At 41.1% G+C, this 24680-nt stretch overlaps 1 protein-coding gene across 6 annotated transcripts in view; it reads left to right on the forward strand.

The window, feature by feature from the left end:
- The window catches only part of KIAA1549 (KIAA1549 ortholog), a 143050-nt gene that overhangs the window by 112370 nt on the left and 6000 nt on the right, over window positions 1–24680 (forward strand). For 3 of the 6 annotated variants that reach the window (XM_071422382.1, XM_071422385.1, XM_071422387.1), the window contains 10 exons: window positions 2971–3173; window positions 6485–6609; window positions 7829–7843; window positions 11237–11442; window positions 13144–13367; window positions 14496–14640; window positions 16250–16480; window positions 18027–18079; window positions 21362–21507; window positions 23313–23467. In XM_071422382.1, the coding sequence (XP_071278483.1) occupies window positions 2971–3173; window positions 6485–6609; window positions 7829–7843; window positions 11237–11442; window positions 13144–13367; window positions 14496–14640; window positions 16250–16480; window positions 18027–18079; window positions 21362–21507; window positions 23313–23467 (1503 nt within the window). The remainder of the gene's footprint in view (window positions 1–2970; window positions 3174–6484; window positions 6610–7828; window positions 7844–11236; window positions 11443–13143; window positions 13368–14495; window positions 14641–16249; window positions 16481–18026; window positions 18080–21361; window positions 21508–23312; window positions 23468–24680) is intronic. The other 3 variants (XM_071422383.1, XM_071422388.1, XM_071422384.1) reach the window with 2 other exon arrangements.

Here is a 24680-nt window from a genome sequence, read left to right on the forward strand (position 1 = left end):
GGTTCTGCTTGTCAAGGGAAGAGTAACACCAGCTGAGTTTACCTGGCTCCAACTTAAGGAAATACCTATATATATAAGGAATATATATATATATATAAGGAATATAGCTATAGGTTCTGTGGCGCCTGGGGTGATGATAGCTGAGCTTGGCCAGTCCTCTGTTGCCAGCCAGTGTCCATGAAACTCTAAAGTCTCAGCCACCCTAGCTATAAACATGCATAAAAGACTCATCTTGCATCCCCTTCTCCTTTCAGTGGGGTTTGCCAGCCTCTGTGTGAAATGAGATGGGGATCCTGCTTTTGCAGATAGCATTCTTACATTCTGCCCAGCTCTGACTAACAGCAGAAGGGCCAGTCTATGCCAAGGATCCAGCAGGGTGGGAGAGAGAAGGAGGGTTTCTGGAAGAACTGAATTTATGATGTTCTAACTCAAGACTTTATTGCAATGCTTGTGTGTGAGAGGATCCAGTTGTTGGTGGTTGTTTCAGATAATCTTTACTGCCATTTCTTACAGGGGGAGTGCTGGTCTCTGCAGTACTGACAGCCTTTTAATTCAGCTGCTGTGTGGTCTGTTTACAGATAAACATTCATGCATACATATGCTGTGGCACATGTGCCTGGACACATAAATATATCTGTTCCTGTGACTGTGCTTAGATAAAAGGTCATGTTGGACTGCAACTACGAATAAGACTATTCAAAGTTGAAAAAAAAAATGAAAATTTTATATTTTTGTATGTTTTTTTACTTCCAAACAGGTTTACAAACTCAGTCTGCTAGAATGACTCCAGGATAGGTTGAAATTCATGTTTCAGACATGGAGCAATCTTAGTAAAAACATCCTGGTAACTCCAGTCTTCCTGCAATGTTTGTCTCTTCAGTTGTCCTTCCTCACCCCACCCATCACACTATTCAAAAAGCAGGGGTAACTTTGCAGGTTGACAAGAAAAGGGTAGAGAACCACCAGACTGATTTGTGGAAGAATTGTGCCTAGCACATGGTGAAGAATGTCATCATCTTTGAGCTAAGGGCACTGGAGTCTGTGGAGGGGAACGCAGTGAACCAGAGAGTGTGATCATTGGGAAGCAGCAGCAGGGCTGGGCAGGCAGGGAGTGTGAAAGGGTTGGAAAAAGGGAAGCCACTGGAGGCTCAAAGGAAGAATATCATACACAGGAATATCTTCTAGGAGAATGGACATAAGACAGGCCCTAAGTGAGGTGGGGTAGCTAAGAAGTTTCAGCAGTGGTGCAGGCTGGCCTGATAATTCAGACAGCAGAAGTGAAAAGTTTGTCTTCAGAAGTGTTTGGGGGAGGGGATGGGGATTTTTGGAGGGTTTTGGGGGAGGGGTTTTATGAAGTAAGCAAAGTCCTGAAGAGAAATGTTTAACGTCTGAAAGGGAGAAAATTTCAGGAAGGCTTCACTAGCTGACAGTGACTCAAAAAAATGGAGACACAGTTACACCTTCAGCTAGTGTAGCTCCCTGGTGCCTTTATGAATCCGTGGTTGCAGTTATTTGCATAAATTCAATAAATAAATCACCCATAATGCTGAATTGAAGGGACTGTTGTGAAGCCCAGGACAAATGGACATAGCAGAAGACATCCAGATTTGTTCCAATAATGACCTTACTCATTTTGTGAGAAATTAACTCCAAAACCTCAGCAGATAAACTGTTGGATTTTACAGAAGAGCTTTTATTGCCATCTACTGGCTTAAACAGGCAGCTTGCTCGAGTGCAAGAAACATTTGGAAAATGTTTGCTTACTGAGAAAATATTTTGAAGAGATTGTTTCAGAATATTCCTTAGGCAAGCTTATCTTTGGCATGGTATCAGAGGAGTGTGTTTGCAGTTAGCTGTGCTGGCATGCCAAGCTTTATGAAAAAGAGTTCATTTAAACATCTGGAACCAGATGCACCCATCAAGGCACTCCAGCACTTGCTTCACTTTGCAGGAAATCAGCTCTGGGAGCACACAGAGGATTTTGTGCCTGTGGTGTGCAGCAGGTTTAGTGTGCATGTGCTTCTGAAACTGGAAGTTGTCAACGTTTCTTTCTGCTTTCAACTTCTAAACAACATGAAATTGAGTGGGGTTTGAGGAAAAACTCTTTTAATTAGTTCTTCAGATCTTCCAGTTGCTCCAAAGCCCCCAAAAAATAAGCAGAGAGCTTGAAACTTGGAGCCTTGATTAAGTCTGAATCAAGTCGTTGATAAGGTGAGATTAGCTTTTTTTATAAATTCAGTTATGAAAGTAAAAGGCTGAATTCTGTGTCTTTCTCAAGCAAGATGCCTATTGAATAAGGTCTTTAGGATAATTTCTCTAAATCCCAAATCCTTTTGTATATTTCTCTGTCTGTTCAGTATGAAATTCATAAAAAAATCAGATTTTCATTTTTTTTCTGGAGGCATCAATACTGGCTGACAAGTCATTGCCAGGCTGCTGTTTAACTCAGATCTGCAGAGTGTTTATCTTTCATCAGATGAACTAGGTGTTTGTATAAGCACTCACAGATTTGGGGAGCTCAAAATGAGAAAGATCAGTAGTGACAGTATTCAAATTATTTAAAATCCTGCATCCATTTTGGTTGGAAGAAATGGAAATATGACCTGGTGGTGGTGGCCATTTCCATCTGTACACAGGTGTCTACAGCCTTGCACTCAAGAGTACACAAAAAGTTCCCCACACAATGATTAAATCTAAAGAAATAGCAGTAAAAACAGTAGCAGCATCAGAAGTCTGTTTTTTAACTAGATTTATTGATTTGGAATTTTGAGGTGTCTATCATATACTGCAGTAAGGTGACAGAATTGTGGAGAGTTTCTTTTTCTTTTCCCTAGTGCTCTCGTGTTCCTTCCTGAGACTGCCATGGCCTGACCATCCTCTCAGTGGCCATTGTTTGCAGATCTGAACCAAGGCCTTTGTACTCATTGTCACTCACTGTTCCTGTTTCTTGTCTTTGTTCTTTTCTCACAGCTACAAGCCCCCAGTGTGAAAGGCTTTGATTTTGCTAAGCAGCATCTGGGCCAGCACAATAAAGATGATGTCCTGATTATCCATGAGCCAGCTCCTTTACCAGGACCTATTAAGGACACAACCCCATCTGAGAACGGAGATGTGCCCAGCCCCAAATCCAAGACTTCCACAAAGCCTTCAAAGACTGCTCGACACAGAGGGAGGTCAGTTCACAGATATAAAAACAAATTGCAGCAGACAACAGTTTATTAAGGGCTGCTGTATTTTTAGGGCAATTTCAGTGGAAAGAGCTGTTCCAGAGCTCCGGAACTCACATTTTCTAGTGAGCCACCACGGTTACATCTCGCCACTCCTTAGTACAAGATTGAGAATTTAGTGTTCATTTTTCTTTTAAAGAGAACATACCCAGTTAAGAGGGGTATTTAAGATACTGCTGAGCTGACTGGAGTCAAGTCCTTGCTTGGTCACTGGAAACACCAAGTGTATGTTTTGCAGTGCAGTCTCTTTGTGATCTCTAGCCACTAAGGCAGCAGGTGGTTAAAAACAAATGAAAACCACTAACAAAGGTAATGTATTTCCATCCCATTAATAGTGATCAATACATGTATGAGGAGTCAGGATTTCCAAAACTAAGCTGTATCTCCAAAATTCAGGGAAGATGCAGAAATGTTGTTATGTATGATTATCTGGGGGGTCTCATAGCAAATGACTCCTATTCAGAAAAAAGAATGGTAATTCACAGCTGTGCAAATGGAGAAGGGTCTGAAACCATCAGCAGAATTTGCCTAACATTTTCCAATAATCACATGATATGACTGTCCCTTGCTAGAAAAAATTGTGTTTGTAGGATACATGATGTAACAAAGCTGTGCGGTAGAGATGGATCTGTGCACAAAAAAATGTGGGGAAAAAATGGAACTCTGAGAAGACCCCCTCTGAACTACACTTTCCAGTAATTCTTCTTCCTTTCCCTCACTCTCACACTTCTTTGTCTCCAGCTCTGCATTCCCTGTGCTTATATCATATGTGGTACTGCACTGTGGGAGGAAAAAAAAAGCAAACAATCAAGAGCAGGGTTAGATGAGCTTAGAAGGAAACTAATGGTGATTCTGACTGGGCTGCAGGTCTCTGCAGCACAGCTTGCTCCTCTGTTCAGCCCTCTGTGCTTCTCTAAAGCCCCAGTTGTCTTAAGATCCTTGCTTCATTTTCTCCATGTGGGCTTCCTGAAGCTCAATTTCCCCCTTCCAGAAGCGAAGCCTGTCTTCCTAAATCCCTGCAGGCCTTGTAAGTAGAAGACTGCCAGTGGTACAGTGGAAGGTGGACAAAACTGGAAAATAATGGAAGAAAAATGAGCTATACTAGTTTTGGTGTAGCTTACATAAATTGAAACCAAGTAATATAAATCTGAAAGACAAGCATTTCTGTGTTTCTTTTGAAAAGTTCAGAAGTGGCCTAGGACAGAGATGATACATGGATGAAGGGAAGGCATCTATATTTATATGCAAATAAGCAAAAGAAATAAGTTTAAATTTAGAGTTGCTACTGTATTTTGTCTGGAAAAATTCAGAAGATTAAGCAGGAGAAATTTCAGAAGCCAGCATTCTAATGATAGGCTGTGGTACAAGACCAGCAAGTAATTCTGGTGTGATTTGCCCTTAGTGAAGCCATGTTGGCTGTCACCAAGCCCTTTCTTATTTTTTATGTGGCTTAGCATCATTTCCAGGACAATCTGCTCCATGATCTCCCTAGGCACAGAGGTGAGAGTCATTGACCTGTAGTTCAGACACTTAAAATGTTTTCAGAAGAGAATCTCCCTCTTCTCCCTCATATTCCCTTGAGAGCAAATCTTCCTTTAGGCTTAGCTATGGAGATGTTGCCATCATCTCCCTGCCATGCCGACGTGCCCGTGTCAGCTTGTGATTTGAAACATTTATTCCCCCAGGCAGAAGTTGAAATGTGAAATGGTATCATACTGTGTTGTGTTGGGTTTAGCTGCTTGATGTTTTGTGAGGAAATACAGAGCTCAGTTCATCACAGTTCAGCTCTGGATTGTATGTTACATGCCAGGAAATCTAGTGGTGATGTGAGTACACGTTCTGTGTCTGTAGGAAACAACAAACAAGAGCAGCTGAGTTCAGAAAGCTCAGCATCCTTAGGCTCCAGCTGGGAGTTGGACCTGTTGTTTTGACTTGAGAGTATATAAGTGCATATTCCTCAGGACTTACAAGAAATGGCTGATGCTGACTCAACACTATTTATGTTCCTGTTACTTGGTGGCAATTTGGATACACTGAGAAGGGAGTATCATGGGAAATGCAAAGCACAGTGAGATGAAACAGAAAGTCAGTAGGAGATCTGGACACAGAGCTCCAGCCTCATACTCTGCTGAACCAGGACAAAGGTGATGGAGGTGATAGCTCTGCACACCCTCTCCCCCACAGGAAAAGATGCAGTGATGCAGATCTCTGAGCTCACTGAGCACCATTTATCCTCTTTTCCCTGCTATTATTTTTTTTTAATTGGGATGTGACATTAGTATTACAGTCCTGCAGATCAGGGCATTGTTTAGGGAGGAGAAAAGGGGAAGTTGAATTCAGAGCTGCAAGAAGTCGATTTAACTTCAATGGACTTGTCAGGCTGCATATAGTTATCTTAGTCTGGGTGCTTCTGGGCAGGTTGATGTTTAGCCAAGAGCCTCAGTAGTTCAGATATACCCATCTAGCTCAAGCAAATCCTGCACTAATGAGGTTGGTGCACAGACATGTGCACACTCTCCATGATTTAACTCCCTGCCAGAATAGAATATGAGTGTTCACTGGACAAAGTAGTCACTAGAGACTCTATCACAAAGGCTGATCCCATGTGAAGAGACAGGCTTTGGTGTCAGGCAATGGTGTGGGCCCTGTATTTTTTCTGTTTTTATATTATCAGAATAATTTTACAGCTGAAGATCATGGTATTTTTCTATATTGCCTACAAGAGCTGTGAGCACTGAGATGGTGGTTTTTTTAAATAACAAATGTTCTTAAAAATCTTGTGACTGCATGGAATAAATACATAAAAGAAGCATTTTTGATTTGCCTTACATTTGACTAGTCAGGGAAATATTCGCATAGATTTGTATTGTTAGCAAGAGAGCACCAAGTTAGGAAGGCTGAATGTTAGACTAGTTACCTATGTGGGTTTCATATTCCTAGTACAATTATTTTCTCTCTAAGAGGTAAATTGCTAGCTACAAATGCAGAGCTTTTTTCTTGTATTTTTAGCAAAGATTACTTAATAATATTGTCACATGTGAACTGTGGTGCAGTCATGTTTCACACACAACAGCAGTAACAACCTGACAATGAATATCTAGCTATGGTAATGCATTATACATTTACTTACAAACAGAGGAAAATTTTAGCAGACTTCACAAGGTATTTTAGCACAAGATTCTTTGTGTGTGACAAATATGTCCCCTTGCAAACTTGTGTTACATGTTGGTTTGTTTGTTTTGTCGTGTTTGTGGCAGAATTTCGCCATCAGATGCTGAATCCACAGCAAGTGAACAATCCAGCGGGAGAGAGACGGGAGAAGAAAGTGCAAGACCATCAACTGCTGCAAACGAGGGCAAGCCACGAAGAGCAGTGAAGAAGGGTTTGTTTCCTTTTTTTTTCCCCCTCCTTGTGTGCTGTCCTGCTTTACTCAGGCTGAAGAGTTACTTTGGTGCTGTAACTTTTCTAAACTCATCTTTGGCTGTTGATTTTTCTGCTCCTTGCCGCAGAAAATCCCTTCATATTTGGTTTAGTTTCTTCTGTTGAAACTGGGGAGCTGTACATTCCTTTCATTCCAGCGAGCTTTTGAAACAAATGGCTTAGCTGGAATGAATCTTGCCTCCTTTTGTCCTACACACCCCCAGCAAAGCTCTGCCCAGCCTGGCCTAATTGTGTCTCCCGTGGCAGCAGAACTGCAGACAGTTACATGGGCAGCAGAGGTCACAGCAGGACTGCAGACCACAGGGGTGTGTCTGTAACAGTAACTTTGAAAAAGTGATAATGAAAAAAAAAAAGACACCAGAGAGATCAGTGTTTTACAAATGAGTTGGAATTCAATCGTCGAAATGCCTGCATGATTGTACATTGGAAAGATCAAAATTCAGTGCTGCTGTGTAAATAACGCTGGTATTTTTTTAGAAAGAGCCATCTTGTTTCCAGTTAAAGTGCCACTATTTTTCTTGGAAGTACTTTAAAATAGATATATTTTAGATATAGATATATATTAGATTAATAGATATATATTAGATATATTTATATATTTACAAAGATGGGAAAACATCTCAGGAGGGTTTGAGTTCCTCCAACCTATCTGACTTGAATTCTGTTGCTCTGTTTTAGTGTTTTCCCTCCCATTTCTTTTTACGTGGGAACTCCAGATTCATCTCCTTTTTCTTTCTGGCTTAAAACTTTATGTAACATTTAACATTTCCTTTTGGTGTAGAATGTTGCTGCATCTGAATTACCTGGTAAAGGCAGCAAGGAGACTGTGTAAATGTGTCCTTTCTACCTATCATGCCCTCACTGGGGAAAATGTACTATTTTTTCAGCATTTGGTGCCCCTAGTTTGCAGATCATAGGGACTATTCTTAGCATTCAGAATTTGAGGCAGTGTCTGCAGAGAGCTCTCTACTAAATGGGAGATTCAGTTCCCTTTTTGTGCAGCTGAGATTTGGCAGTTTGATCCAAATTCATGCATTCCGTTCAAAAGTAAATGCAGTTATCTTACTGCTGTGGTTTGTTTTTTTTTTTCAGTTGCCATTCTAGCTAAATTACTTGTCATAATTACTGTGTTGTCTCTTCTTTTTCCTTTATGTTGTCAGGAGCAAACAGAGTGGGTAAGTAACCAGAGCTGGTAGTTGAGTACAAATATGAATAGGGGTGTTGGAGTAACTGCAATTATGTCTTAAGGATGGAAGAGTTTGTCTTCTGAGTCTAAGAAAATAAAACTGCTTTTGAGCTATTGAAGTATAAAAAAAGTCTCAGTAACACAAATTATAGTAATCCAGCACATTTTTCTAATTTTTTTCCTCCCAATTCTTTCAAATTATTGAGGAAAACATCACTGTGAAAGAAGCAAAACTCATGCAGCTGTTGGTCCTGAAACCAGCTTTGTATAAAACAAGTTGGAGATAATATTAGAACTAAGGTAGAATTAATTAACTGGAAGCCCAAGAAAAGCATGAGCTACCTGCAAAGAAACACAAATATTTTGTTGTGAACCAGTGTTTTCTCTGCCAGGGTTGAGACATGGCAAACATAGGGCAGGAGAAAGCTGCTGCTGTCTCTGATAATGTATAACACATCCAGTGATAAAATAAGAACTGTGTCCTCTGATAGCACTGACCATCTTAGAATAGATGTCAGACCCTCTGTCTGTCCTTCTGTGCTCTGTTGCTTTCCACCGGTGGGTGTAATGAGTCATCAGCTGCATCCTAGGGATGTCACCTACTGGGATACAAAGAAACTGTGTGAAATTTATCTCTAATTGCTTATTCTGGCACGGTTAAGATACCAGTGGATGAGTTGAAGAATCCCATTGACTTTATCTGATTTTGGATGAGGCCTTATGCACCTTGGTTGCTGTGTCTCAAGGGTGCAGGAGGCAGTAGCCTTTCTCTGTCTCCAGCTGTATTGCTTTTCATGTGAAATCACAGCTTCCTGACATTTCAGTTAATGGTTTCAGCTCAGGGAGCAGTGATGAACACTGATCCTGGCGTGTGACCTGTATGGACTGGTTGTTAAAACATGATCTGACCAGTCTTGGGGTATTAAGTACCTCTCCATTATTCTTTAGCCTCAGCTGAATTATTCTGAAATCAAAATTTCATTCATGTAGTTCCATCCAACAGCTTTTTAAGGAAGATTTTCTAAATGTGAATAATAGTGTAATAGAAGAACTTTGAAATGAGAAATTGTGCTTATTCTCTCTGTCAAAACTTCTTCAGGACCTCGTTCTTATGTTGGGTTAGAAACCATTTCTCCTTTTGTCGTATGTATACAGTGCTACTCTGTTCCTGACTTTATCTACTTTTCTGTGCTTCCATCTTGGTTTGTATTTGTAGACACATTGGGTGTAGACACACAGAGAGGATTTAAAGGTCATATGCAGCTTATGAGGGGTTTTTGTGTGTATCTTTTCTGTAAAAAGGAATAACATACAATGTTACTGTATGTTATTACCAAAATTTTTCAGTGGGACTTCTGTTTTACCAAATGAGCTTAAGAACCCTTTCAGCTAAGAGGCCCCTGCCAAGCACTTGTTTATGTGTGTACAAGGGAAAGTTACGGATGATGTTATAAAGATTCAGAGTGAATGCTCAGTGTAATTGAAAATATTGGATCTCGCTAACCAAGTAATACAAAAATACCCTTACAATTTCATGCTGGAGGTCAGTGAGCCTGGGAGTGCCTGATAGAGTGAAAAGGTGAGGACAAAATGACTAATGTTTGGAGAAGATGGATGCAGAAGTTCAGATTTATGTTGACTACATCATTGCTCTGAGAAGTTCACACTAAGTCCTTAATATATCTTGTGCCCCTCCCTGTGAGAGGCAATTCTTGCAAACTTCTGAGAGGTGCATGAAGATGGGGCTGTGAAGACAGCAAATGGTTAAGATGATAGAAATAGCTGCAGAAGAGAGATGGATATGTTTCATTGAGGCTCTGTGTCTTGCAAAACATTTGGGGCACAGAGGTCTTGAATGGAGCTGTTTACCTTCTTTTTAAGAACACTTGTACAGAGAAATCACATTTATAAATGATGCATGCCTTTTGTAAATGTGTTTGTTTGACAATACTTTGATCAAGTCTGAGAAATAGGAATAGGGATTTTGCTTAACTTGTGGCCAGACTGCTCTCCAGCCCCAAAGTAGTGTGCTGTGAATGTAATAAAACATACTATTCCTTTCTGGTCCTGCTCCCTTGTGCTGGAAGAGGCAAAGGAGCAAGTCATCTACTGTGACCTTCCACAGAAGATAGGATTCACTCCTCTTCTGAACCCTATCCTGCATTACCAGCACATGTTGCAACAGCATCACAGCAGGGACTATTTTATTTCCCTTCCTGTCCGTTGTAGGTGGATCATATGGATCAGCAATTGATTCTGTATCAGAAGCTGATTTGAATATTGAGAACCACATTCCCTTATTAGAAGTCTGTGGAAAGATGTGGGACTCAACACTGATGTGTTCCTTCATAAGAAGGAGAGTCACGAGTCTTGATCTCTCATTGCTTGTATTTGTTGATGTCCCTCAACACTGTTGTGTTGCTTCTTAAGGAGAGTCATTAGTCTTGATCTCTCATTTCTTGTATTTCATGGTGAAAAGCAGATTGAGAATGTGTGGCTTTATCACATGGATAAGACAAAAAGTTATTTTGAAAGTTTTCAGTAGCTTTTGCAAGCCTCATCTGCATAACAGTTTCTGATGTAGGTCTAACTCAGAAAAAAATTACTAAATCTGTGCTTAACTGCAAATCACTGGGGTGATCCTGTAGATTTCAAGTCTTTTGAGGGATATGACCCATTTCTATTGAAGTAATTAACTGTTGGCAGGACCTGGGTGCACTTCTGTGCATATTGGTTTCTATAATGTCTTTTGCTGATTGTATTCGAGTTGGTTTAACCTCTTCAAGAAATTACAACATGACAGTATTAATGCAGCTTGCTTATTATTATGTGACTATTTATCCTGTCACAGAGAAAAAAATCTGCTTCAAAAGTGTTAATCAGTAAAATGTCTCTAAAAATCTTTATATTTTGTGTGGATTTCTAAGGGGTTTTTTGTTGGTTCCTCTATCACTCCTATCACTTAAGAAATGCATTTTGCATTGAGACATCTTTCATTGCTCTTTGAACCCCCATTTGAGCAATTTGCATCTTCTTAAGTACTGATAAGAGGAATCATTAGCAGAATGTACTTAAACAGCTTTTTATGCAGGAAAGTAGATTGAGATTTTGGGGGTGTGCAAGTGCCAAGAGCTTGATTTACAGAAATAAAGAATGACAGCTCACCTTCTGGAAATATAATGGGAAAATGTTTATAATTTGCAAACCACGGGGTAAACTTGTTGTACACTAAATGTGAGTCAGCTGGAAGGCCTGTAGGGCAAATTAGACACAGATGGAAAACAGGGCATAGTTTTTGTAGCACAGCATCTGTAGAGCTTAACATTTGACTGTGCTAACCATGGCAGCACTGCTTCACTCTGTATTGGTTCTGATCATTTAGGACCTCCTCAGACCAGCAGTGGAAACGAGCAGCACTCCTCAGCCTCTATCTTTGAACATGTGGATAGGATGTCCCGTTCCTCAGATGCCAGCAGACGTGTCCCAAGCAAGATCCAGCTGATTGCCATGCAGCCCATGGCAGCACCTCCAGTTCAGAACTCTGTGCTCTCCGATCGGGTGGCAGAGACCAACAAAATCAATAAAGAGGTAATTCTGACAGTGCTTTGCATGTTTTTGGAGGATTCTATGCCTAGCCAAGTGAAAAGCAGCCAGTTTCTTGTTATCAGGAGTTCCCTGTAAATTCCTTTAGTTACAGGAATAATCCTGTTTCCATCCAGAGAAATTATCTGACCTGTTTTTAAGAGATGCCTGAACTAAAATTTAAACACAGAGAGGATCTGATGGTCAGGATATCTTTGTGTTAGCATCCTTTTGCTAGTCAGCAGGACATGACTTAAAGACAAAGTTGTGCTAATTAATATATGAGAATTGGAACATATGGCCCACCTTGGTTTTCATTCTACACTATTCTTTCACTTTTCAGGACTCGGGATGTTGGTTATAAAAAGGAGTTGTCTCAAAACATTCCGGGGTGTGAATTTGCAGCCCAGTTCATTGCTTTCATCTTCTAATATGTTTAGCTGACAGTAAACATTCAAAATTTCCTGCTTTCTCTGAGGCTTATGTTACTATTAGCAGAGTATGAGCATACCTGGGGCATGAGGAGAGGTGATGTACCATAAAACCACATCATACACTGCCTGACAGTAGCACCTACCTGCATCAAGGTTTGGTATAAGATGACATTTTTTCATAATTCAGAGTGGAAGATTACTCAAACATGTAACTGAATTTTGATTACTCAAAAGTGTAACTTTGTCAAGAATCTGTTTCTCGGTACCTTACTGAAGAGAGGCAAATATAGATATCTAGGATACAGAGGCAAGAGGAGCCACAAAACAGAAATCTGTCTGTTTGGACAGAAGACATATGATTCTAACTATAAGCATAAAGAACAAGTCTGACTTCTGTCCTCTGTATGCTTTTATTTTTTAGCATTTTCATGAGAGAATACATAAAAATCAATTTTTATTTGGTTCTTAATTTGCTGATGCGTTCCAGAACTAGTCCAGGACAGGCAGGGCAGTTGTTGCTACCTAATCTGGTGCTCAAGTGTTTACCAGTGATAAGAATCATTTCAGGGGGTTTTGGGCCAGGACTTACAAGTGTGGTGTTACATCAGCTTTACCCAGATAATTAGATGTACTCCATGTAATTTGAAAAAAGGTGGGAGAGAGGCATGAAACCTCAGCCTCCAGGATGATGCAGAGCTGATAATGCCCTGTTCAGCTGGGTATCTGGGCCCTTGTTTTGCTGCTGTGTTCCTGCATAGCATATGGCAGAGCAGAGGCACCGAGTTATGAGCTCAGTTGGCTCTTGAAGTTCTTGCTTCTTATGTGATGAAGGTCATTAAAGGGAAAGAGTGGCAGATTTTAACACTGTTGATCAAATATCTGTTTGCCTAGCATAGCTAAGTACAGACTGGTTAGTCTTTTCAGAGCAGTGTTACGTCTGGCAGACAGGAGTTTTTTGTGTTCCTCCTGCCTTTTATTAACAAACTGCCACTTCCCTCTAATTGCACCTGCTGTGCTGGCAATCATGCTGTGTATAATAGTACATCTACCTGGGGAGACAATGGGGAGACTGCAAAATATCCAGGAAGGAAAGTGTGCTCATAAATTGTGTGACTTATTTTAGTCCTTCAGAGATTTGGGGGAGGGAGGCAGGGGCAGGCAGAGAAGTGGGGAGGAGAGGTTTACAGAAGAGCAGCAAAATCCAGTTTGCAAAGTATACAACTGCAAAAATATTCCTCCTTTTTTTTTTTTTCTTTCCTTCTCCTTCCTGAAGATACAAACAGCCCTGAGGCACAAATCCGAGATCGAGCACCACCGCAATAAGATCCGCCTCCGCGCCAAGCGCAAGGGGCACTATGAGTTCCCAGTGGTGGATGACGTGGTGGTGGTTGACTCCAAGGAGCAGCACAGGATATATCGCAAGGCACAGATGCAGATTGACAAGATCTTGGACCCTGGAGGCAGTGTGCCTACTGTCTTCATAGAGCCCAGGAAGAGGTAGGGATTTCAAAGATGGAATGAACAATTTTCTTCTAGAGTCAGTGCCCAAACTGCATCAAAACTGTACTTCTTAACTATCAGAGCTGGAAATCATTTTGATCACTAGTTGAATTTGAGTTGTCTAGGTGAAAAGGATTGGGGTGTTCTAGACACTTTTATTTATTTCTGTATATGCCACTATGTTTTGATTTCAAATTATGTTTTTACAAGTTCTCAGCAGTGAATTCTTGATAAATAAGCCCAAATGTATGAAAACAGTCTTAAAACAATTTAGTATTTGCTCTGCTATTTGTTTGAATAATTCCTGTGTGGTGTAGAGGGATCAGAATTGCAATATCAGCACTAAAAAAGAAACCTGCAAGTAATATATATGCAAGTAATATAACCAGCAAGTAATAATATTTTTATAAAGCGGGGGGCAGGGAGAGGAATACGTAAAATAAGGAAAACCCTGAACAACCTAAAAAGCCTGAAGATTCTGAATGTTAAAGGCAAATTCACAAATCAGTGAGACTACCCAGAGGGAATACATAAAAGGTTATGAGGCACATCTGTCAGCTTCACAGATCTGCCTTCCTGGCCTTGTATTTGCAGAGAAAGTTTTCCTGCTGTTCTGTTTTGGGCTTATGAATACAGGCACTTTGTTCCTGGAGCACTGGTGCCCAGTGGGTGCTTCTGCACTGATAGAAAGTAGCTTTTCTCCAGGGGTTTGGGCTCCTCAGCTCATTTGCCTGCTGGGGTTAAACCTGTTCTGCAGCTGCAGATGTGTCGCACATTGGGCTGGGGAGCTGGAACACTGGCAACCTGGACAGGTGAATGTAGGAGGGAGGTGAGAATTTAAGGGAAGAATGGGATGTTCATGATCTGGAGAGAATTTAAGGGAAGAATGGGATGTTTCAGAGAGTTGCCAATGAGAGTGTTATTAAGAGAAGCTTGAGGAAAGAGATTTTAGCTACCTAATGGGACTGGCATGGAATACTGGGAAAGGGAAGAGAAACGGGGCTGAGGCAAGGATGACTTGGAGGAAATGGGCAGAGGAATTCAACCTTGAGAAGAAAAATTTCAAAAATAATTGTGATTACCTTTGTCTTTCTCTCTCTGTTTTTTGGGGTTTTTCCTGTAAAGTTCTCGTGCAAAACGTTCTCCCAAGCAGCGCCGTCGCCATCAGATAAATGGGAGTCCAATTGATGCTGAAAAGGACAGGTTAATCACAACTGACAGTGATGGGACATACAAAAGGCCTCCAGGAGTCAATAATTCTGCATATATTGTATGTATGTCTCTTGAATGGGAGGCATGTTCTGGTAATGATGACAGCTGTGACACTGTCAGGTTTTTGGCCTTCTGTTTGTGGTCCATATGATGTGGTTAGTTTCAGTCATGCAGTTAGCATGTAAATCAAAGTGAAATAAGGATTTCATTGACAGACTGTCATTTTTAAGCAGTAAAATTCTGCTGAATATTCCTTGGTATTACAGAGGCCAAGAACCAAAGCCTTGTTTTGATTAATGCCACTGTGTTATGCACATGAAAGTGTGCTGGATATGTTCCACGATATCTTGAACATAGTTTCGCTCTAGTCCAATTTGCTGGATGTTATATATTCATATATTACAGCAAATTTCATCCTTTGCTCTTACGGAGTGGAAGACTCAGGTCTTTTGTGAGACATTTTCTCATCTTTCAAATGCAGCAATTAATTATTAATGACAGAGAAACACGTCTTTGTACTACAGTAACTTGAAACTATTCTAGTGCAATGTCTTGAAAATTAATTTTGTCTCACATCTAAAGAAAGAAATACACTGGAGAATACTTCTGTTCAATCATATCCATGTCACAAACAGTACTTAGGCATCTTTAACCACTTCTAAGCAGATTCCATGAAGCCAAATGCTAATATTGGAAGCCCCTGGACAGTTCTTATCTTTAAAGATGGTTTAATAATTTTAAGAATTTCACTGTTCGTTGCATATGTGGTCAGGTGATTCTGATGTCAATTTCTGCAGTTTCCCTTTGCGTTCAGACATAAGTGATGATTTTAATGTCATGCTGCAGTAGAATGAATTATCATCTGAAGCTGTTTAATTAAGACATGGCACACAGCAGGCTCAGCCCCTTTGGCATCTGCAGTGAGACTGCTTGGAATGCTAAGTTCCTAATAAAGTAGAGGCTTGTGCCTCTTGACAACTGATTTTGCAGTCTGCATGCAGTGGTAAGAATGAGCTCTGATAATAAGTCTGCTGCTGTAAAAGCTCGTTTAATTTCCTCTCACTGATGAACAATAAGCCCATGTGGTAAGATCCCAGGTAGTAATTATGATGCATGCCTAAGGTATTGCTGCAATGAAGCACTTACATGAATCCCATTCAGGTGATGCACCCAAGTTCAAGCTCCATGCAGGTTACCACTTAGTTCCTTAACAGCTTCCTTTCTGCGTTTTTCTAGGAGGTGATAATTGTTTAATGTTACTGCTGATGTGGTCAGTTATAAGCTAAAGACTGAATTAATTTCTTAGAATTGCAAAGCTGCAAAGTCATAGATGTAGACAGAGCTGATTGGTTTTTTTCTGGGTGAAGAAATGCTCACTGCATGACTTCCTTACGTGCTTGCAAACCACAAGATTTCTGTTATAGCTGAGTAACTCCTGCCCAAACTCTGCTGCCTTACCTGAGATCAGAGTCCTTCAGATCACACTGAATGAAGTGTTTGAGTGTTGAATGAAGTGTTTGGTGTTACATATGTGCATGCAGCAGCAGGGAGGGCAGGTGCTGTAGTTCTGGCCAAGACTGTGTTGCTCAGCCTGAAGACCCGCAGGGGCTTGGAAGCCAGTTAGATCTTCTCTGTGGCTGCCCTTCACCTTCCTTCTGTCTCTCCAGTCGGACCCAGACCTGCCTGCGGAGCCGCAGACCTTGTCCTCGGCGGAGGTGGGGAAGTTTGCGGGGCTGCCGGCGCACGCGGTGCCGCAGTACGTGCCCCCGCAGCCGTCCATCGAGGAGGCGCGGCAGACCATGCACTCCCTGCTGGACGACGCCTTCGCCCTGGTGGCTCCCAGCAGCCAGGCCAGCTCTGCGGCCGTGCCTCCGCCCGGGGGCTCCGCAGCACAGCCGGTGAGCAGCTGCCAGGGAGCAGGGAGGGACCGCCTCGGGGCTGGCTGGCCTATTGGAATAATACCAATATTATTGGGATTTTAATACCAGTAATACCTATCTGGCCCTTGCTGCTTGACCAAAGGTGGCAGCTGTGGTGGTTTCACCTCAGAGACGCCTTCTGGCTATCTGGATGTCGCAGCTGGACACACGGAGGCAAGTCCAGACGTGCAGGAGCTCAGGTTTACCTCTGGTGGAGAAGCTTTAAGGCAATGGTGAAGGAAAGGAGTCGGTTCTGATGGAGGGTTTCGATCCAGAGCTTTATTTCTGGCCCACAGGCCTCTGAATGCAGCAACAGCTCCAACAGAACTCACCAAACAGTGTGGTTGCTGTTCCTTTTAACCCCAGGGAGAGGGGGAAGGAAGGGGCACGAGGGGCTACCAACCAGGTATGGGGATGGGGAGAAGTCTCAAAGGACAAATGACACCTGGATGGCCCAATGTCCTCCAGGGGTGAAAGGCATCTTTTGAATTCTGCCCATCACTCCATGCCCTTCTGGAATGCCAGGATTGACCAACAGCACTCAGCAGGGGTCAGGGTGGGGGAAAGGAGAGGTGGCTGACACACCTGGGGAAGAAATATACAGGGAGAAACCCGAGGCAAACCATGACATCACACCGCAACACTGGGCAGGTAACATCCCAAATGTTTATTTGGGATGCAGTTCTAAAGGCATCTCTGGGCAGGGAGTTAGCGCCGCTTGAGCCACGGCCGCTGCAGTTGTGCCCTTGCTCTCAGGGCTTAGCACAAACTAGAACGTTCCTGGAACAAGGAGAATTCAGAAATGACTGTCACAAGATGGTGAACTTGCTTTCTGAGCTGTTTGGTTTCTTTTTCCCTTTTCCCATCTCATTTCCTTCAGGATAATTTCAGTTCTTCTCAGTTATGGTCTTTCACAAGTCAGTCTTGCTGTGTCTAAGAGTCAAACTTTTTTTTTTTAGTATGTGTAGTAGATCCTATTTTGACAATGAAAAAAATAATGTATTTGGCATAGGTCATATTTTTCAGTAGGATATCCAAAAGCTTTCAGGAAGTGAGGGATAGGGAAGCAGTGTTTCTGTATATGATTTTTTTTGTTTTGATGGAGCACTGAAACACATGGATAATCCTGTAGGTCATCATAAGTTCTGATGAATCTGAGCCCTGTGATCTCTTTGCTGCAGTCTGATGCTTTTTGAGGTCAAAAGAGATTTCCAAATGCCAAGGTTGGTTTTTTGCTAAGTAGATATTGGAGCAGCTCTTGATCTTCTGCAAGTGAGAAAAAGTATTTCTGAAAGGTTTTTAAATTAAGACTCTGCTCACACAGAAGAGACTGTAGCTGCTGTAGCAGTGATTCCCAGATCTTCTTGTGCTCCTTTGTTTGTAAAACTTAAATTGTTAGGGCTGCCATCAAGTCCTACATACAGGCTTAGTGATCTCTGCCATTCATCATTTAAAAGGCTGACTGTGGAGTTCCCAAGGTATGAATTTTGATTTTAATTTGGTGTTTTCTTCATTCTCCTGACAGAGATACATGGAATTTGGAATGACTCCTCCAGCAGCACCAGGTCTCCTACCGAGGTAGCTTTTTACTGATCAAATTATCATTTATTATTTTCCTTGCAATTACTTCAGATTTCTTACTGACAGCGGTATATTATTATGCAAAGTACTGCGTAAATGAGAAGTAACAGGAGTCCAGATCCAGTCTTTGTTATTTATTTATGAAGCATAAATGACATATGCATGCTGTATGGAATCCAAGCCTCTGTTTAAAAGAAATGTATTTCTGGCCCCTCAGCTATAGCAAAATCCTTCCAATATTCAGTAAACCACTGAGTAGGAGCTTTTGGAGAGCCTGAAACAGTTACTCAGATGCATGTAATTCTCCCAATACTCTTGCTTTCATCTTGTTTCTGTATCCTCAGGGCAACACTCACTCACAACAGCTTTCATATGACTAACAGATTCATTCTATTTTTAACCAAGTTGAGAATAAATGACAGAGCACAGTGACCCTCACAGAGAAGGTCTGCCTTGCAGCCCTATTATGATAAAATCAGGGGAAGAACAAATTTTCCATCTTCTCCTGCCCTTGCCATGAGAGAATTGTGTAAAGGAGAGAAAACGTTTGTCCAGGTGATTGTTAATTTCACATTTGGTTTGTGTGTTTTAACCACATGTGAAGTTGGACTCTTGAGTCGTGGTACTCACTGGAATGAAACTTGTCTCAGTTTCTCCAAGCTGCTGCAGCCAGGCTGGTCAAATGGTGGCCTTGTGCTGATCTCTCATTGCCTTCTTAGAGTTCACCATGTGAGATGAAATCCCACAGCTATTCATGTCATTCATCAGACCACCCCTGATGTCTTCACTGCCTTGGAAACTTGATGGTAAAATAGCTGTGAAGAACTTTCCTTTATTTATTGTTCTGCAGCCTGATTTTGAGAAGACCAAGTAGAAAAGGAGGAGTTTCTAAGCATCTTGCATAGTTCTTGGCTGGAGGTGACAGTTTCAGTGTGAGTGGAGCAGACATGAAATGGCACACAGTATGTGCATATTCAGGGAAAATGTGACAAATTAATCATGAAAGTGCTGTTGTCCATGTTAATACACCTGAGCAAGATAGTGTCTTCACAATGTATTTTTGTTCAAAAGTTTATCATTCTTTGGCAGCCTGAATTTATGTAAATCACAAAAGGCCAAATGCTGGCTTTGCCAGTGTCAGCAGAGTAAGTTAACAATCTCCAAAGTCATTGATCTGGACAGAAAGAATTCCTCTAAGTTTTCATTAAAATAGAAAGCTTCCTAAAGCTTGGTCACTAGAAAACAAGTTGTCATGGTTGTGCAGTGGGAGTTATTCTCAACATCTGAAGATAATGATAAACAATTTGATAGAAGCAGTGCACCAGCTAGAGGAAAGAAAAATTACCCGAGGAAGGAAAAATAACCTGATTAGGTGGCATGTATCAATGTCATAGTCCATTGGGTTAAATATCCAATGCATGGAATACCAGTTGGGTAAGCATACTGTTCTCTTCCCTGTAATAACACCATCAGCATCTTTAATGGGGTGGAACCAACCTGGGGAAAAAAATTAAATGTAAAAGACCTAGGTCACATAACAGCTAGGCGGTCATAAAGGCACAATGAACAGCTTTTGCCAGGAAATGGGTATCAAATCATGCAACAGGGATAGATATACTGAGCTAGAGTGGATTAGTGGTGTAAAATTGATTCTTGGAGCAGTATCTCCTGACTTAAATGACTGGAGATAATTTTGGGGTTTTTTTTGGATGTGCAAAAATTGAAAGCTGAGTTTCAGTCTGGAAATAGGAAGGAGCACTAGAAGGCCTATATGATACAGATGCAGAGCTGTATTCTGGTTTTAAGCTCTTATGTTGAGCTTTGACTTTATAGAGGAGCTATAAGTATCTATTATAAAGAAGATTGAGAAGGTGAAGCCTTTTTAAATGTGAACCTTTCAGGTGCAAACACATCAGCAATAAAGAATTTACTTCCCGTCCTCTGAAAAATTGGCACAAAAAGAATACATTTGCAGTAATGTTGAGAAAATATTTTCTTTAGACAACATCAAAAATTGTAGTAATTTATCAGCTTCAAAATTCCAGCTCAACACTGCAGGCATAAAGGGCCAGATGATCACATCCTTTACTGATTACAGTGATTAACATAACAGAAGTGATGTTGTTAAACATTACCTAGCCATTGAAGCATTTATTTTAACTAGCTTGTGTGGTTGGAAATGGTTTCCTCTGGATCTGCTGAGTGGACAGGTGGGGATTGGACATGAGGGAACTGGGGAAATTCTAGGACTTCCACAATGGGATTGTTACAGCTTGAAGCCCTTTAACCTCCTCCATCTTGTAACGCTGCATGCCAAATAGCTGGTACTTTTATTTACCATTACTTGTTTGTGCTTTATTAGGCAATTTATTATGTCAACTTTCTTTGCTATCTGGCTGTCATATGAAGGTGGGTAGTTTTCCAAGTAAAGCACAAGTCAACAATAGTCTAAGCTAGATGCAGTCACAGGATTTTGCAGTAAAACAAAGGGGTGTAAAATTGAGATCTTGAGAAATAGTATACACTGCAGACTGTAGCCTAGGAGGGCTAAGATGCCACTGGGGTAAAAGGCATGGAAAACTCATCTCTAGCCCTCACTTTGGTGTAGTTCCATGTGCCTGAGCCTGGCTGCTTGTCTCACTTTGCTTCATTTACATTCAAACAAATAGTGAAGTTGGATGGATTACAGTTTCTGTTGTTAACTCTTTTTAGCAAATACATAACTGTCACTACCAGCGCCAGCCTGATTGATAGGAAACATTAATTTCAGTACACATTGCATTTCTTCATATGTGCTAATGCTTTGAGTTGTTTCACAAATCTTAAAGGGCACAGTTTTGAAAACTTCCTGAAAAATTATCAGGATACTTCATGAAGGAATAGTTGTTCACAAAATACACATGTAATGCAGCTTATGCTTTGGTTTAGACCGAAAGTGTGTGCCTAGAAACTCTTTGAGTACAGTCAGCTTTGTTGCTGAGGTAAGCAGCTACATCACTGCTGAAGTCTTACTTTTCTATTTTTTTTCATTGAAGATACTTTTTTCCCCCAAGGGGAAAACAAGATCTCAAGATCTGTGAACTTTTTTCTCTGCATTGAGGAGACTGCAACATGTGAAAAATTTTACTTGTGTAAAATTTTGTTGAAACACGTTCTTCAGGTGTAAATATTTTCCTCAACATTGAAGGTTACAATTACATTAAAAGGCCTAAAGAACCACTACATTATTGTTTCTAATTAGGGATTTCACTTCTTTTAACCTTGCCTCCTTTTCCACAGGCAGAACTTTGGGCCAGGTTTCCTTCAGCCTGCAGAGTTGATGCACGGAGAGCAGCCACCCCCTGAGGTTCAGTACTCCTCCAGGGGGATGTACTCAGAGGAAATGCCATCAGTGGCACGGCCACGGCCCGTTGGAAGCACTGCAGGTACACTTCACTGAAGTTGAATATGCAGGAAAATAACTGAGCCTTTCCTCTATCTGTTCTTATGCCAAGGTCACCACTAAGATGTCATTCTCCTTCAGCTGCTACATGTGATATGGTCTTTGTCCTCAGTGCCCAAAAAAGGATGATCATAAAGTGAGGTTAACTTTACTTTTTGTAGGACCCTGCGTTGCCTCTCTTTTAGTATCTTACAAGCACTGGTTATCACAAAGTGTATTTCCACAAAACCCCATTTGCTAAGAATGGAAAATTACTTGTTTTAGAGATTACAATGTATGCTAACTTTCCATTTTGAACTAATTTTTGCATCCCAAATCAGCATGCTAAATAGCAAAATTTTTTAATACTACTCTACGTCTGTGTTTCTTCTTTCTCTTTGTAGAATTGTGTGCATTAAAGCAGTATCTCTTAGTTTTAGATTGAATTATCTATTTCTGCTGTCCCCCATGGAGTCACCTTCCCTGATCTCGTTGAGGTAATTTTGATAGCAGTCACCAATGCTGTCATGATGGTAACATGACATGGCAGCTAAGCAGCAAACAATTCTAAGAATAAAATGTTGTATTGCTATGTTACAGGTGATTTTCTCCCAGATAAATATTTTCTTCCTTGAAAAAGACTGGAAGTACGATCATATACTTATATCAGAAGCCCAGTTTTGATAGTTGCTCTCATCTCCCTCTAAATGTTAAACGAATAAGAATAGTAGGAATGTTGTAACTATTACAGCTTAACGATGGCTATTTTATTTCTCTAATTCACACTATTGTCTAAATGTTCATATGTATTCTGCTTTAAAGTTTGGAGGTACTTAATATATTTAGTTTCTGTCCCTCAGCATAATATGTGTAAATATCAAACTTCTCAAATATTGGCAGGTTTTGAGAGAAAATAGGGAAGTGATCAAACTGTCCATCCCGTAAATTACACTGTTGTTTTTGTCTTTTCGTCCCCTTTTGTACATACACACACTTTTATGTATCTCTGGCTTAAATGTGTTTCATCTCTAATGAATAATGAAGTATTAACAGTAATTTTAAGAATAAAAATGTAAATGACATTTCCCTGTGGGAGACAATTAATGAAGAAGGAAAGCTGGCATGTTGTTACGTATCTCTTGCAATTAATGGTGGCAGCTATCCTTGCATATGTTTGAAAGCAGTGGGAAGGAGGGAAGGGAAGGAAGAGGAGAAAGGAGGAGGTTGGCTTTCAGGCTGGAAGGAGATGCAGGGTGTTCTGACCTTCTCTTAGTTAAGGACAGCATGGTTTAATATTTAACCACAAAGCAAAGCTGAGAGAAGCACACTCTTAGGTAGTCGTGTGTTTTATTCTTCAGAGCCACACAACAGGAGGCAGTCTGCAGAGTTAGGGTCTTGCCAGTGTGATGCAAATAAGGTGTGCCACAGAGCAAATGTCCTCTCTTTGCTGCTGAGTAATTGGCATGAAAGCATTGCCAGAGCTTTTAGTAAGCACTGTTTGGAAAGGGCTGGCATGTTTTTGGAATGAGTAGTAACCCATGTCAGAGATGTCTGTATCTCAACCTCTTCTTTCAGTGCAGTGCCATGAAATGCATCACACTCACATGAACTGCACAAAATGCACATAACCTTTCTGTCTTCATTCCACACTGACAGCCTTCTTTCTGCTGATTTTTATTAACTGCACAGAAACAGAGCTCCATTTTCTTCTCGTCTCCTGCTTCCAACAAAGTTTTATGTTATCATATGTCTGCCCTGCAAACTTGACTGTGTATGAAGATGAAAAAAAAAACAATATTTGCTTTTAAGGTTCTCAGATACAGCACCTCACTCAGGTGGGAATTGCTAGCAGGATCGGAGGTCAACCAGTGGAGCTCCCCTCAGGCAGAGCAGGGCATGGCCAGCCGGGGGGGCCAGGGTGGCCCCAGTATCGTGGAGAGGATGAATGTGCTAGGCGAGATGCAGTGAGTACTCTTACACATTTGCATAGTTTCCAAAGTAGTGATTTGTTTGGGTATTTTTTTTCTTGCATTACTGTTTGGAACTTTTTCCCCCCCCCGGAATACTTTTAGTTGCTTCTCTGACATCCTTTGCTTTGCTCTTCAAACCCTTGTTAGCCCTTCTGACTTCTGCTTGCTGTTCTTTCACCTTTGCTTCTCCAAATGCTTTCTCTCATTTTACCCTAACCTTTTTTTTTCCTCACTCGAGGCCTTCACCCATTAATTGCATTAATCCAGTTCTGCTTCTGAGCTCCAGCAGAGGTGGATACTGCTTTCCATTCCTTCTTTGAAATATGCATCTGTATTTTGAGATCATTGTCATTAGAAAACATTGAATTAAGTTGTCCCCGGCTACCATCCTATTTTGTGTGCATAAAGTTCTTTTATCTCCTGTATCAGTGCTAACAGCAGGAGTCAGGGCAGCAGAAAAAGGTACATACTTGCCCATAACATTGGAGGTGTTTCTAAACAAGTTTCTTTCCTAGCCTAAGTCAGCAGGAGGTGGTAAATGAACACATGCTCATTTACCTGTGTTGCCCAGGCAGCCATGGTGATGTCATGTTCTTGGCAGCTGTGCTTCCAGAGGTTGACATTTCTGATTCAACCAGATGTGTGAGGTTGGAGATAATATATGGCCTTGCCAGGAGAGAGACACTTGGCTGCTAACAGTCCCTCTTTGGTGCATTTGCATCCTGGAGCAGACTGACCTGTGACAGGTTAATTGCAGTACTCTTGAGAGTGACAACTTTGTGCTTCTTCTTTTGCTTCTTAGTTTAAACTATCTTCTTCTGCTTTCTTCCTTGAGGAAAGAAAGTGGGATCCCCTCCTTTTGCATATTTAGGGCAGTATTGATGTAGTAGTGCCCCAACACTACTTGATGTTGCTTTGCAGTATTGCATGATCATGACATAGCTTTGCAGAAAGGAAATGCAACAGGATGGGCTTATCTCTAGATTTTGGTGAAATTGAGCTGCCTCCACTCCAGATAAACTCAAGAGGAGCAGCATAAGTTTTTGAGAACTGGGTATGCTGTTTAATAGTATTCAAAAACTTCAACTGTCAAAGCTGAAAGATCTGTTTCCCTAATTTAATGTGCATTCTGTGCTTGAAAGTGTGGCATTTGAATGCAAGATCATAATTTCAGTTTACATCTAAAAGAGCACTTGCATGAGAGATC

The sequence above is a fragment of the Agelaius tricolor genome, unplaced genomic scaffold (assembly GCF_023055355.1).
Source record: "Agelaius tricolor isolate 1412-34295 unplaced genomic scaffold, bAgeTri1.0.p SCAF_3, whole genome shotgun sequence".
Lineage (NCBI taxonomy): Eukaryota > Metazoa > Chordata > Aves > Passeriformes > Icteridae > Agelaius > Agelaius tricolor.